The following is a 13,820-nucleotide window of genomic DNA, read 5'->3' as shown; positions in this document are numbered from 1 at the left end:
CCTTCCAACTGATCTCCAACCTGTGATACCCTAACATATCCACCTCATCCATTTTGCTTTGTAATGAACTCAATTGCTTCTCCAGTTCATGCATCAACACATCCTCTGTCGACATTCCCTTTTACACTTCGTGTATTTTTGCTCATTGTTTAGGTTGCCCAGACTCAAGAGGCTATGATACCAAACTGTTATGACAGGAATTGTTCCTGGTTCAAATGTGTAAGAAAACAGTAAAAAGAGGAGAAACAAGAATAGCAAAGCAGAAGAACAAAGGAGAAGAAAGGAAAAGTAGAAAGGAAGAGAGAAAAAAGAGTGGTGTTTAATTGTATGTATTCATTGATTCTCTTTACATGTATTCGTTTATATTATGATGGGCTGTTACCATTATCACATAACAGGTGGCATTGCTTGTAACAGAATAACTACTTCAGTATAAAGAAATGAAAGTGTGGCCAAATGTAAAAGAGAAATAAATTTGGCCTTCCACTTGTCATCTTCTCTGTATCTTCATTATTTAACAAGCCTTCAATTAGTCTTCTTGCCTTTCATTCTTCTTTTGAATGCGACAGAAACGTTATAAAATTGTGACTTGTAAGATTTTTCATCATCTCTGCCATATCGGTAACAGCATATACTAAAGTATTCTGTAACAGCTTTTAAGTTACAATGTTTCCCATATGATTATTATGTCTAAACTCCCTATGCTCGTGAGTGAACTGAGGCGTGAAAATTCACACTCTTCCATTGTCAAAAGCATTAAACATAATCTAGCATAGCCTTGATCAGCACCTGTAGAAAAGCTGCACATTTCAAATTGCAGGGAAAGCTATAAGCAATGTTAACAAAATCTCCTAAAGGAATAAAAGGAAAGAAAAGGGGAACAAATTAATGAGATAAATTGCATTCCTTGTCACTAACCAATACAGAATTATGTTACAGATACACATGCTTGGGATAGATAGCTAGAAATTAGCCATTTGCCACAAAAACACCCACATGTCATTAGCCTATCATATTCAAATGTGTACACCACTGCACTTAACACCCTAATTTAATGATACAAAATTACCTTCAAGTCAACCCAAAATATTCACTCCACCCATTAGAAAAAAAAGCACACACCATCTGCAAAGCATAAAAATAAATGTCAGAAATTTTTTTAAAATTAGGACATTTATGCAATCCGAGGTAAACAAAAAATAGCACTGTTTTCTCTGTACCTAAGATCAATCATTGAAACTTGAACTGGTCAGCCGAATGTAGCAGGGCACCAAATTATTGTTCCGTTGCATGGTGGCCAGCAATTAGGAATCAGAACACTTTGTTCATGCATTAAATGTTAGAAGCAGATTTCTTTAACTCAAAAGCATTGACAGCTTTTCCTATGCATTGGTACGCAACTGACTGTAAAATTCTGTGAAGTCAAGTCGGAACAGGAGATATTTCAAATCAACATGTTGCTGCACAGGCAATTGAGCTAAGAAACCCTCAAGCGATGACTTGTATTCTTTTGCTATTGCATCCAGCTCTTGTCCCATATTTTGAAGAAATTCTCCAGCACGCTGTGTTAGAGACTTCCTGCCATCACTAAGCCATGAACCAGGTTCTGAATATTTATCATTTGTTTGCCTCCTCAATTTGCTCTTGTCTCGGGAGCTTAATGATGATTCCATAGTTCTGCATTAGATGAAAATTAACATGTATTAATAAAATAAATCAAATTACTCTTTAACATATTTATAAATGTACACTGGCAAGATAGAAATAATATCAATATAGAATATAAGATCATCACCTAGCTTGCAACTCAAAAATTCCTTCATACAACCGACCTGCATGACTTCTGAATTGAAGTATGAGATCAAACAAGAGAAAGAGAGACTTGTAAAGGGATTGGGAACGTTCACCAAGGAGAGATTTTTCAAAAATTGAATAAAGGTACTTCTCATGTGCTGTAAGTAGATCATCAAGATCTTTGGCTGCTTCCATTTCAATTGAAAAATTAGACCACGACACCTCCAAGACTTCAAACATGATATAATATTGCAAATTTGTAACAAAATGATTCATCTCATTCCAAAGAACCTGGCATCGCCTCAATGTTGAAAGCAAGTGGAACTTAACTGCATGTTGCAGCTTAGTGAATGAATGAGAAGTAATACAATTGGGTTTCATTGTCTTCCAAGCTCCAATAAGTGCATGTTCCACCCGTCTGAGCTTCCACAGAAAATTAAAAATTCTTAAGTATCTTGCCATAACAGATTCTGTGAACAATGTATCTAGAGGAACCCTTGCATCATATTCCAGTGAGAACACATCCCAACCTCTATCTCCACTTCCATGTGGCATCAGCTTAACCCTCAACCTATCCAATGTGTCAGGATCATCATACTGAGCATTCGATGACCGAATTGCAGTTTCCAGCAATCCAGCCAGCTTGAAAGAGCTAATAGTATTAGCAGGCTCGGAGAGTTCAGGCCCTACAATATCCATAAGATACTGAACAAAATCACCTTGCCCAAGCAGTATATATCGTTTTATTGCAAGACAATGTTCTTTGAACTTGTACCTCTTGTATATAACATCCAATAAATGTTTATCAATTCTTTTTGCTGCTTCTATGACCAGAGACTCAAGTGCATCAGTTTCTCCATATCCAAGACCCCCTCTTCTAGTCGTAGTCCCAGCCGCAGCTGCAGCCTCCGTTGCTGCATCAGCCCAGCCACGATCATCACAACAAACACGTAGAAAATTTATAGATTTTCCAGTCCTCAGAATTCTCTGAGCAAGAGACTGTGAAATAAAACAAGGAAGCATCCCCGAATGAAGCCGGTATCCTTCCCTCCAAAGTGATTCAGCTTTCACTGGCTGACCCACAACAAAGAACTCAGCAAATATATCCTCTAGCTCACCTTCCAAAACCCAACTTCTTGCCATTTCAAACAGTGGAGAACACACTCGTTTTAGTAAACGTGTCATGAACTCATGCACAAGCACATCACCATGTTGAGCATGCAAATGAATAGAACCAGCCATCGCACCACCCCTCAAAACCCTACACTTATCAACCAAAACAGCCATCAACCTCATTTTCACCATTGGTTCTGCAAACCAAACCAACAATCTCCTCAAAGACAAATAATTCCCCGCATTGGCACTCTCCGAAACCAATGGAATTGGATTCATTGCCTGCGCCTCAAGTACTGCCAACAACTTGTAATACTCCGATAACTCATCTTGCAATGCAGCACAAAACGCCTGCCCAACTGTCCCCACATCTTCAGCTGGAAACTGATCCATACTCTCCGAAACATACCCTTTCACTGTCCTGAACAGCCAACCCAATTCACAAAGCTTCCTGACCATAACACGGGTTTCTCTAGGCACTTTAACTGAATCCAATAACATGTACCCATCAACACGAGTATCAAATTTAACATATTTACCATCAATCCCTTGACAACAGTACAATATGTCTCTCACAATCACCTCCTCACTGACCTCATTTTCTTCCTTAACTACATTCACAAACTCCCTAAATGCAATCTTGCGCAAATTCTCAGGATCTTTACTAACCATTAAAACCCCATTATTTCTCCAACCCATTTCTTTATTCTTCTTCCCATTCAAAACCTTTGAACTATTATTCAATCCTTCACCATCTAACCCCAAATTAGGCAACAAACTCGATAAATTCACAACATTTTTACAACTTCTCCGATCATCAGATATAATTTTAAGCAAATATACAACAGCCCACTTATTATTAACACTACCAGGCCCCGTTTTAGCTGAAAACTTGGTGTACAAATCACTAAAACTGAGTGCATCGGAGGACCTACCTTGAGTTGCGAGACGGCGTTTGACGGACTCTGCAACGGCGGCAGCATCCGGCGCAACTGACGGCGTTAAATGGCTGGATAGAATGCGAACGGCGTATCTAAGAGAGGCTTCGAAATTAGGGCTTCCAGGGTTCTGCTTTTGCGGGGATTCAGCGAGCAAACGAAGAATGAGCTCTTTTATGAGATCTATGAGCTTCGTTTGATCTTCTTCGTCCATTTTTCGAAGAGAAAGTGACGTGGAGTGAAGGGTTTTTCAGAGGATTTGATATTGATTTTGATTTTTGACTCCTGATTTCTGATATATGTTTTTTAAGTGTTTTGTTTTTGGTTGTTGCGACTTGCGAGTATTTTATGTGGGCGGGGAAATGAGAAATATATTTTTTAAAAGGGAAAAGGATTATTTCCCACCCATTTTGTAGGCCAATCTAAAACCTATACCCACGGCAGGTTAAAATTTTTTCACTCATGACCAAACTGTTATCCAATTTTTTAGTTAGAAATAAAGATAAAATCGTTATTTTACTATTTATATTAAAAAGTTATAAAGTGTATTACTTTTCATCTCCTTAGGTTTTAAAAAATAACATTTCACTTTTTCCTAAAGTTTTTAAACTTTAAAAACTAATATTTGCACCCCCAAACCTAGGGTTTCCATATTTTTCAAAATGCAGCCGCCCCTCATAACTTTCAAAACTAGCAGTTTCACCCTCATTTTTCAACTTAATTTTTCGATGTCGCCACTGGTCTCCTTCTTCTCTTGGTGTAACGACGATGGTGCGATGAAGAGATCTTCATCTTCTTATTGCACGGTGCGGCGAAGAAACGAAGATCTCTTCGTCACATGATGCGATGAAGAGATAAAGATCTCTTTGTCGCTTCACCCAAACGACGAAGGATGACACTTCGTCGTCCTTCGTCACTCGACGACAGGACGACGAAACATCGTCCTTCGTTTGTTCTTCCAGATCTGGGTGATGTTTTATCCTCCAGATCTGGGTGATGCTTTATCGTCCAGATCTGGGCGATGAAGGGTCGTCCTTCATGGTCCTTTGTAGTCGAAGATGGGAGATTGGTTAAATGCGTCAGTCGTCGGTGGTGGCCGGAGAAGGAAGCAAATCCTAAGGGTGAAATCTAAACTTTTCAAACTTTGAAGATGAGTTGGTTGTTAGTTTTTAAAACCTGAAGGGGAAAATGGTGAAATTTTAAAATTTTAAGGTTTTAAACAGTAAAACGACGATTTTGGCCTTGTCCTTAACTGAAAAATTAGACGACAGTTTGGTCATAAGTAGGAAAAAGGGTTTTTGATCTTCCGTGGGTATAGGTTTGAGATTGGCCTAAAAAATGGATGGGAAATAGTCCTTTTCCCTTTTTAAAATTATACATTACTTAAATTCAAAATAATACAAAAAACTCTAATTTTAAGAATCAATAAAACATATATAAAATTATTAAATTTGGATTTATAAAATTAAGAAATGCAGATTTTAATTTATCAATCTACAAAAAATTTGAGTTTTTAAAACCAATGAAATTAAAATTCTTTTATAAAATTTTGAAAGTAATTCTACTTTACTATTTCTTTAATTGATTATAAATTTTTATAATGTAATTATATACTGGTCAAAAGACTTGTTCCCACCTCAAAATTTTATTTTCTAACTTTCAAAAATCCACCCATAAGTGTATTTCTGTTAAAGTTTAAATTAATGTTAAAGATAAAATCAATATTTTAATAATAATATTAAAAAATATATAATTCATTATATTTTTTCCCTTAAGTTTTAAAAACTAACAATTTCACTCTTACTAAAGTTTTCAAGTTTTGAAAAGTAATATTTTTCCCCTCAAACTTAGGTATTTTTTTCTTCCCTCTTCAGCCACCAACGACCTCCTCTCCTTCCAGTCGTATGGATTTAATGAATGTCATCTAGATTAAATCACACACCATCTAGATCGATGAGAACACCACCCCAAATGTCGATTTGGACGCGTCCAAATGAGATGGTAGTGTTCATCATTGATCTGGATGACGTCTTTATGAATGAAGATGCATCTAGATCTGGACAATGACTTGTCATCGACTAGAAAACTTTATCAAGGTTTAAGGAGGTCACCAGTGGTCGGAGATGGTGACTAGAGGTGTAAAGAAAAAAACTCTAGGTTTTAGGGGGGGGGGATGTTCCTTTTCAAAGCTTGAAAACTTTACAGGAGTAAAATTGTTAGTTTTTAAAACTTATGACGAAAAATATAATGAATTAAATATATATTTAATAATATTATTAAAAGAACAATTTTACTTTTACCTTTAACAGAAAATTTTAACAAAAGTAGGCTCACAAATAGGTGTTTAGATTTTTGAAAATTAGAGAGTAAAATTTTGAGATTTCACTATACCTTGGATAGAAACAAGTCGTTTGACCTTACATATATTAGAAAATATTTATAGGAAAATTAATTAAAATGGTCAAAAATTAAGGGGATTTAAACAAACTTGAACAATTTTTCAGGGATTATACAAATATAACGAAAATCCCCCATTGAATATCAAAGCACTATCACCCCTTTTATATAAACCTCTATGTGTTATACAAAATAACATCACAAGCAAATACTACAAGTTTTAAAAATTCTCATTTTACATTTTCACTCAAATTTTAACATCGTGATTTCAAATTCAAGGAAGAAACTATGTTAAATCTCGGTACTTATATGAAAATTAACTTAAATTTTCAATTAATTGAAGATCGTATTTTATTTTCTGGTGTATTGAAATTTTTTATGAGTTTTAAAGTATATATAAAATTAAGAATGATAGGAATGATTAAAATAATATTTTTTCCAATATAAAAAGGGGTTGATATTTTACCACACTGAAGAGGTTTTTGATATTTTTGCATGTGGGGGTAAACTAACATTTTAACATGTGAGTAATAGCATTTTACCATACACAGGGTAAAATAATATATTATCATGCGGGATGAAATAATATTTTACAAATTTTGTGTGAAATATTCAAATAGTATATTTTTATATTTAGTAATGAAATTTCTCATAACCTTGGTTAGGAAATATACATAGGAAACTTTAGCATGCGTGAAAATGGATATTTTATATGTGGGCTAAACAAGATTTTATAATATGTGGGGTATACTAATATTTTTATCATATGGGGGTAAAATGATGAATTTCAATGCTCATGATGAATTTTTTTAAGATTGTACTTCTGCATCTAGTTATGAAATTTGTAGTTACTTTAGTTACAAAATAATACATATGAAATACAGATATGGTTTTAAACTGATAACTAATTATGCAAAGGTAAATTTATATTTTACCATGTAAGTGTAAACTGATGTATTATCATATGGGTAAATTGATATTCTAAATCTTAAAACTTAAATTCTTAAACCCTTATACCTTAAACTAAAAAACCTAAACCTTATAAACCTTAAACCCTATATAGGACTTTGTGATTGTTTTAACTTAGGTAAAGGTTAGAGGGATATATTATTAGGGGTGAATTGTTAGTTAACCACCGGGTAAAATGACATATTACCATGTGAGGGGTAATTTGATTTTTTTTAGATTATATTTGTGCATTTAAATATGAATTTTTTTGTAAATTTAGTTGCAGCAAACTTATATATTTCCATTGTAGGATTTCAAAATAGTGAGTTTTGTTATTATTTTGATTTGATATAGTGGTAAATGAATACAAATAGATATAAAAATAAAATAAGTTAGAGATGAAGATAAAATAGTTAAAATCCATGATGAGAAAGAGTCTTCATATTGATTGTAAACAGAACAATATTCAAATAAGTATAAAACCAAATAATGTCAATAATAAGAGGTCTATCAAAATCTTAGATGATGATGATGTTAATTGTTTTATTGCCCCTTTTCACTAGTTAAGAGAATGCATTTGGTTTATGTGACAAGTCCCCTTAAATCAAGAAATCCATCTTTAAAAGCACCAATTACTATGTTTAATAGGCACATAATGTAGAAGTCAACAATGTTTTACAGGGAAGATGATGATGATTTACAAGGTGTTTAACTTGTAGAATAATGTCTGAAAGTCAATCACTAATGTTGTAATTGTATGTAATCATTATTAATAAATATGACCTTTTTTTTTTATCTCACCTTATAAATAGATAAATGTCTAAGAACAGTTGCTCTCATCTTGACATCCATCCAAATGCATATCAAGATTGGTCTATAACAAGATAATATGACCACCTGACTAACGAAGTGTCAGCGTTTGACTTTTTATCCTATCAATGATATCATACAATTCAATCCATTTGTCATATACTATCTCTTTCGAGATTGAAGTATAGATTAAGTATCTCCTCGAGACATATAGACTAATTTTTGTCAAAGACTAAATGATATTAGGTCGAGCAACAATTCAATTCCATTGTGGTCACAAGTTTAATTGATCATTATCATTTGTTAATAAGTCTATCCTAGACTGAGCTACGTTCAATCCTTTATTGGTCTTGCATATCCTTTATATATATCTCAATATAGTTAATCATTATTTTTCTTGCAATCCTCAAATTGAACTATATTACGCTGATGTCAAATAATACCAATTTTTATACAAGACAGTTTAATAATTTCAAGTTTAATGATCACATGTACCTTTGCTCAATAAGAAGATAAATTCTATAGACACTGAAACAATCATTAATATGAAATCCTCTTAGCAGGTTTGTCCGGTGAACATGTTTATAGAGTGCATTCATATGTTGTACAAATTGTCAACAAATAACTTTGGTATGTGAGATCCGTCACCATCTTTCAATGGGGCCATTTAATAGTATGATAGTTATATCACTATTATTTGTGTCATTGATTATGGTAATATCATAACTATGAATGGTTTAAGAATAACTACCTAATATGCATACAAGGTTTTCGTGATAAATTGCTATAAACTGAGCCCTTCATCATAATTCAATTATTCTTGAGATATTTATCTATTTACAAAAAATAAGATAAAATAATACCATATTTATTAATTAAAATAATAATGATTACATAAAATTACAGTGGTCACAATTGGCTCTAGAACATTAGTAAGTATTTCAACAATTGTTGTTACTTGTCTTTGCACATGTCTTTAATTTGCTCCTTACAAACTTCTATTACCTAATAGTACTTTGAACATTCAAATTAGTTTGAATTATTTTCATTATAACTTTAACACGACTCAATTTAGTTTTGAATTGTATCAGAATAATCTGAATTAAATTTCATATAAAAATTTCAATCCTAACTCTATTTTATTACGTATCATATTATATTTACAATTTTATTAAAAAAAGTAATACTATACACATTTACTTTAAATATATAAATAAATATATAATTATACATCATTATAATTTAATGTTATTTATTTTTATTTTAAAATTATTTAATTATATGATAATATATATCAACTATACACCCCTTCTTGTAACAAGTATATATTCATTTTGAATAGGCCAAAGGACTATTTTCCACCCAAAGTATGTTTTTTTTCCAAATTCTCCCTCTGTTAACTTTAAAAATTCTATTTACACATCTGTGGGCTGTTAAAAGAACTGTTTTAATGACAAAATCATATTTTATCTATAATATTAAAAATAAACGTAAATTTGATTTTATTTTTTTCTTAAACCCTAAAAACTAATAATTTTTCTCAATCCAAGTTTTCAAAAACAACATTTTCCCCCCAGGGGTTCCAAACTTTCTGATTGAATTTTTCGACAACGACTGATGATATTTAGGTGACGTATTTTCCTCCCCGATGTCTCCTCTTTCCAACCATGCGGCGTCTCTCCTTCCTCGGCTTCATTGTCGACGAAAACGACGAGTCTTCGTTGAGACGAAGACGATGTTTTAGTCAACGACGAAGAGTCTCTGTCAACGACGAAGAGTCTTTGTCAACAAAGATTCTTCATCTCGACGATAATGTCACACAACATTGGAAGATATACGGTTGGAAGGAAGGGTCGTCAGAGAGAGAGAGTAAGTGTTTGGAGATCATTGGTCATTATCAAAAAAATTGGATCTAAAAGTTTAGAAACTCTATGGGAAAAATACAGTTTTTAAAAACTTGGGTTGGGAGAAATTGTTAGTTTTTAGGGTTTGAGAGAGAAAATAATATAACTAATGGATTCAGCTAATTTTAACTGTCTATGAGTGGGTAAATGATATTTTCAAAGTTAATGGGAGAAAATTTGAAAAAAAAAGCATACTCTGGGTGGGCCATAGTCCTTTGGCATTTTGAATATTGTAATCAAATTTGCCGGTACTGCCGGAACAAGCAAACAAAAGAAAAAAAAAAAACACCTACAATAAAAACAAACTGACACCGTCGCGGATCGTGTGAAGGCATTGAGACAACAAACGCCATCGATTCAATTCAAACTTCAAACCCATTTCTCTTGCATTTCTATGTATCCAGGTTTCACGCGCGACTTGCGGGCAAGTTGCTTTTTGCGTTCTGTATTTTTTTCTTGTTTTCAGAGGTTTGAAGCAAACCAAACCCACAATTCAGATTTGTAACTTGGTGGTATGTGAGGGAACTGGTCTTGGAAATCTCAACTGGGTTTGCGTGTTTTTTATTTTTGCTTTTGTTTTTTTATCTTTATTGGTAATGTATCTGATTTTGTTGTTGGAAACTTGAAATGGGGTTTGTTTGTAATTTTTTTGGAGCTGGGTTGGGGTTGTCTTTTGCTTTAATTTGTTTGATTGATTATTTAAAAGATAAAGTTAGTTTTTGGCTAAACCCTGTTTGACATAGCATTGAGACAAGAGAACATTTTGATTCTGGGGTTTGTTATTTGGCATTGTTTTGTCTTATATTGTGGTGGCTCTGTCGAATCAGTCCTGGAAGTTAGTTTTTTAAAGGCCAGTTGATTTTTAGATTTGTTTAAGAAGTGGTTGCTTTATTGAAATTTGAAATCTTGTTTTGTTGTTCTTGTCTCTTATTTTGGTTGTTTTTGAGGTTCCTGAGCATAAATAAGATACGTTAGTTGGATGGATAATTGAAATAGAGCTAATCTCTTTACGTCAAATGTAGTTTCTAAGAAAGTGGGTATCAATTATCCCCAGTTTCTTCATTTTGATTGGTTACATATGTTGGAGAATTCATTTATATGATAATTTTTTTTTTTTTTTTGGTTTTGATTTCTCTGTTTGTTCATGGTTATCCCCATTGTCTTTTTGGTGCACGGTTTTTTCCTTTTGATAAATGCTTTTTCTCTTATTCCTTTTGTTTAAATATGGTATGAATGCAGATTAAGCTTGTCTGGATTGCACTCCTTTATTGTATAGTACTGCAGTCTATATTTCATTCTTAGGGTTTAAATCTATTAATAGCTGGTATTATGTTGTCTTAAGCAATTACCAATGCTCCACTTTGCTGCCTTGCACGTTTTGGAGCAATATAATATGGTTCTGCATATCCTTTCTGCACTTTGCTTGTTTTGTGGTCCAATCCTTTGGTCAATCTGATGGTTGCCTATGGCTTTTAGAGAGAGAACATTATATTAGAAATAAAGCACTTCTAAACTTTGCATCAATTTTCATGACCTTCCCAAACTCATGAATATTAAATTAGATACTTATTTGCAGTTGGCTGCAGCAACAATATGATAAAATGTTGCTGCTATTCCTAATATTTCTCACTTGATGTTATCAAGTTAGGTCTAATGTGAAAGGGTATTTTCATTCTTCATGGATTAACCTATAAATTAAAGTTTCTGACAAGTAAATTTTATTGCAGATGAACACAGGTGAAATGTTTAATAGATATCATTGCTGTCATTGAATTAGAAGTATCACAAAAATTGTGAAAAGCAATGGCTCCTGGAGGCAGCACTTGTAAAGAAGTTATTGTGTCTCATCCCACTGTTGCAGACTATGACATTAAGGCGGAAAATAATTGTTTGCTTGCAAAAAATAGTGTTGGTTTGGTTGGAAAACATGGAATTTATTCAAACAATGGTGTGAATGAGCTCCTTGAGTGTCCTGTCTGCAGAAGTTTAATGTACCCCCCAATTCATCAGGTCTGTTGTTAATGTTTATGTTTTTTGTTTTATCCATTTTATTCTTGATTGTGCCTCCTATAAATTCATATTTTGTTGGAGTTATGTCAAGTATGATTTCCCTTTATAACTGGACCATTCAGTTATAATGTTATGATGCTCAAGTAAATTGAATCTCATGGTCATACTAGCACGGCTGTGTTCCTGCCTTGAAGGAGTGTTTATATCCATGTCTATGGTTCCTTATTCAATCACATAAAATATTGATCTCAATATTCACCATTTGATTTAATTGGCAGTACAGAGTAGATTCTGGTGTTTTTTCCTTATTTTTTCATCTCCCTTTGTTTTTTCTCTGATTCTTCACTTTGATGAGCGGCAAAATTGATAGTTGGGCATTTCCGTTGTATTGTGGTTAATGACTGTGTATCTAATATGAAAGTGATACTAGAAAAGAACAGCGGTAATTTGCTATTGAGGATATTGCATGTCATGGATATGATGTAAATCGGAGTTGGCTGAGAAGTTTGGCTTTTTATTTTTTATTTTTTTGGTGATAATACCTGTTAATTATACCTTGTTTTTGAATCCTTCTATACATTATATATGGATTTCATTCAGCATTTCAATTCAATTTGATCTGTCTACTAACACCCCCCTTTTTTTAATGAACTTTTTGTTGCAGTGCCCAAATGGACACACTTTATGTTCAAACTGCAAGAATAGAGTACATAATTGCTGCCCAACATGCCGCTATGATCTTGGAAATATCAGGTGTTTGGCTTTGGAAAAAGTTGCGGAATTCTTGGAACTGCCCTGCAGATACCAGGGTTTAGGTTGTCATGACATTTTTCCGTACTACAGCAAGCTCAAGCACGAGCAACAGTGTCGTTTTCGTCCTTACAATTGCCCTTATGCGGGGTCTGAGTGCTCTGTCATGGGTGATATACCAACTCTTGTTGCGCATCTTAAGAATGACCACAAGGTTGATGTGCACTATGGCTGTACGTTCAACCACCGTTATGTCAAATCAGATCCAAATGAAGTTGAAAATGCCACATGGATGTTAAATGTAAGTTTTTAATGTATGATAAACATGCTATAAGTCTCCTAAAATAAGATTTGATGTAAGTTTTTATCACTTTTACAGCTTGATTCTGCTGCCTCTTAGGTGTTTAACTGCTTCGGAAGACAATTTTGCTTGCATTTTGAGGCATTTCAGCTTGGCTTGGCGCTGGTCTATATGGCCTTCTTACGGTTTATGGGCGATGATAATGAGGCAAAGAAATTCAGCTACAGTTTGGAAGTTGGTGCCAATGGACGAAAGCTAACATGGCAAGGAGTTCCAAGGAGCATCCGTGACAGCCATAGGAAAGTTCGTGACAGCCAGGATGGGCTTATTATTCAGAAGAATTTGGCCCTCTACTTTTCTGGTGGAGACAGTCAAGAGCTGAAGTTGAGGGTCACCGGCCGTATATGGAAAGAAGAATGAGATAACAAAGCTGATGTTTGGCAAGATTCACCAGCATTGCGCCAAGCGCAAAGTCCGCAGCTTGAATTATTCTAATTCATGTTTGCTTTTGTGCCTGTAAGGTGTTATAATTTTTGAGGCTTTTCTTGTATATAAAGAAAAAATTCTGTCAGCTCATTGCAGCCTGGACAGATTCTAGTAGGAGTTAGTGTGGGAATTGAAATTATAGAGTTCAATTTAGCAGCTGCTTGAAGGCCCCTGCGGCAAAATGCAATCGTAGTTCACGTTTCTATCAAGTTGTTTTTTCAATCTTTTGCCTCCTTGTCCAATTTTTTTATTTATATACAATTTTGCCTTATCCATCCATAGCCTATTGCCAAAACCCTGCAATTCCTACTAATTCATTGAAGAATCATAGTTATCAATATTTTAAAATATATGATATATATTATGAGA

At 33.8% G+C, this 13,820-nt stretch overlaps 2 protein-coding genes across 9 annotated transcripts; one reads left to right on the top strand and one right to left on the bottom strand.

The window, feature by feature from the left end:
• Positions 1-313: 313 nt before the first annotated feature.
• On the bottom strand, positions 314-4,171 carry LOC123228182 (gamma-tubulin complex component 3-like). 4 transcript variants are annotated; one of them, XM_044653473.1, is made up of 4 exons: positions 1,796-4,171; positions 1,221-1,677; positions 919-1,125; positions 314-800 (listed from the first exon to the last, which is right to left on the bottom strand). In XM_044653473.1, the coding sequence occupies exons 1-2, from the start codon at positions 4,057-4,059 to the stop codon at positions 1,383-1,385; spliced, it is 2,559 nt and encodes an 852-aa protein (XP_044509408.1). In that variant the 5' UTR covers positions 4,060-4,171; the 3' UTR covers positions 314-800; positions 919-1,125; positions 1,221-1,382. The 4 variants fall into 4 exon arrangements, with proteins under 4 accessions (XP_044509408.1, XP_044509409.1, XP_044509410.1 ...); XM_044653474.1 differs by having other exon boundaries at positions 1,070-1,125; XM_044653475.1 differs by having other exon boundaries at positions 314-789; positions 1,070-1,125.
• Positions 4,172-10,171: 6,000 nt separating this feature from the next.
• On the top strand, positions 10,172-13,673 carry LOC123227013 (E3 ubiquitin-protein ligase SINAT2-like). Of its 5 annotated transcripts, none has more exons than XM_044651617.1 (4): positions 10,172-10,328; positions 11,632-11,914; positions 12,579-12,965; positions 13,065-13,673. In XM_044651617.1, exons 2-4 carry the CDS (start codon positions 11,708-11,710, stop codon positions 13,383-13,385), a joined length of 915 nt encoding a protein of 304 aa, XP_044507552.1. In that variant the 5' UTR covers positions 10,172-10,328; positions 11,632-11,707; the 3' UTR covers positions 13,386-13,673. The 5 variants fall into 5 exon arrangements, with proteins under 5 accessions (XP_044507552.1, XP_044507555.1, XP_044507551.1 ...); XM_044651620.1 differs by having other exon boundaries at positions 10,172-10,372; XM_044651616.1 differs by having other exon boundaries at positions 10,172-10,416.
• The last annotated feature ends 147 nt before the right edge of the window (positions 13,674-13,820 follow it).

This window comes from Mangifera indica, chromosome 10 (assembly GCF_011075055.1).
Source record: "Mangifera indica cultivar Alphonso chromosome 10, CATAS_Mindica_2.1, whole genome shotgun sequence".
NCBI lineage: Eukaryota > Viridiplantae > Streptophyta > Magnoliopsida > Sapindales > Anacardiaceae > Mangifera > Mangifera indica.
This window is presented reverse-complemented; position numbering and strand designations above follow the sequence as displayed.

What these genes read in the sequence shown, in the direction of transcription:
- LOC123227013 (XM_044651617.1), top strand. Translation starts at nt 11,708, where the DNA reads ATGGCTCCTGGAGGCAGCACTTGTAAAGAAGTTATTGTGTCTCATCCC. An exon ending in TGTACCCCCCAATTCATCAG is followed by an intron (nt 11,915 to 12,578) that starts GTCTGTTGTTAA and finishes TTTTTGTTGCAG; the next exon opens with TGCCCAAATGGACACACTTT. An exon ending in ATGCCACATGGATGTTAAAT is followed by an intron (nt 12,966 to 13,064) that starts GTAAGTTTTTAA and finishes GCTGCCTCTTAG; the next exon opens with GTGTTTAACTGCTTCGGAAG.
- LOC123228182 (XM_044653473.1), bottom strand. Translation starts at nt 4,059, where the DNA reads ATGGACGAAGAAGATCAAACGAAGCTCATAGATCTCATAAAAGAGCTC. An exon ending in ATTTTTGAGTTGCAAGCTAG is followed by an intron (nt 1,678 to 1,795) that starts GTGATGATCTTA and finishes CATCTAATGCAG; the next exon opens with AACTATGGAATCATCATTAA.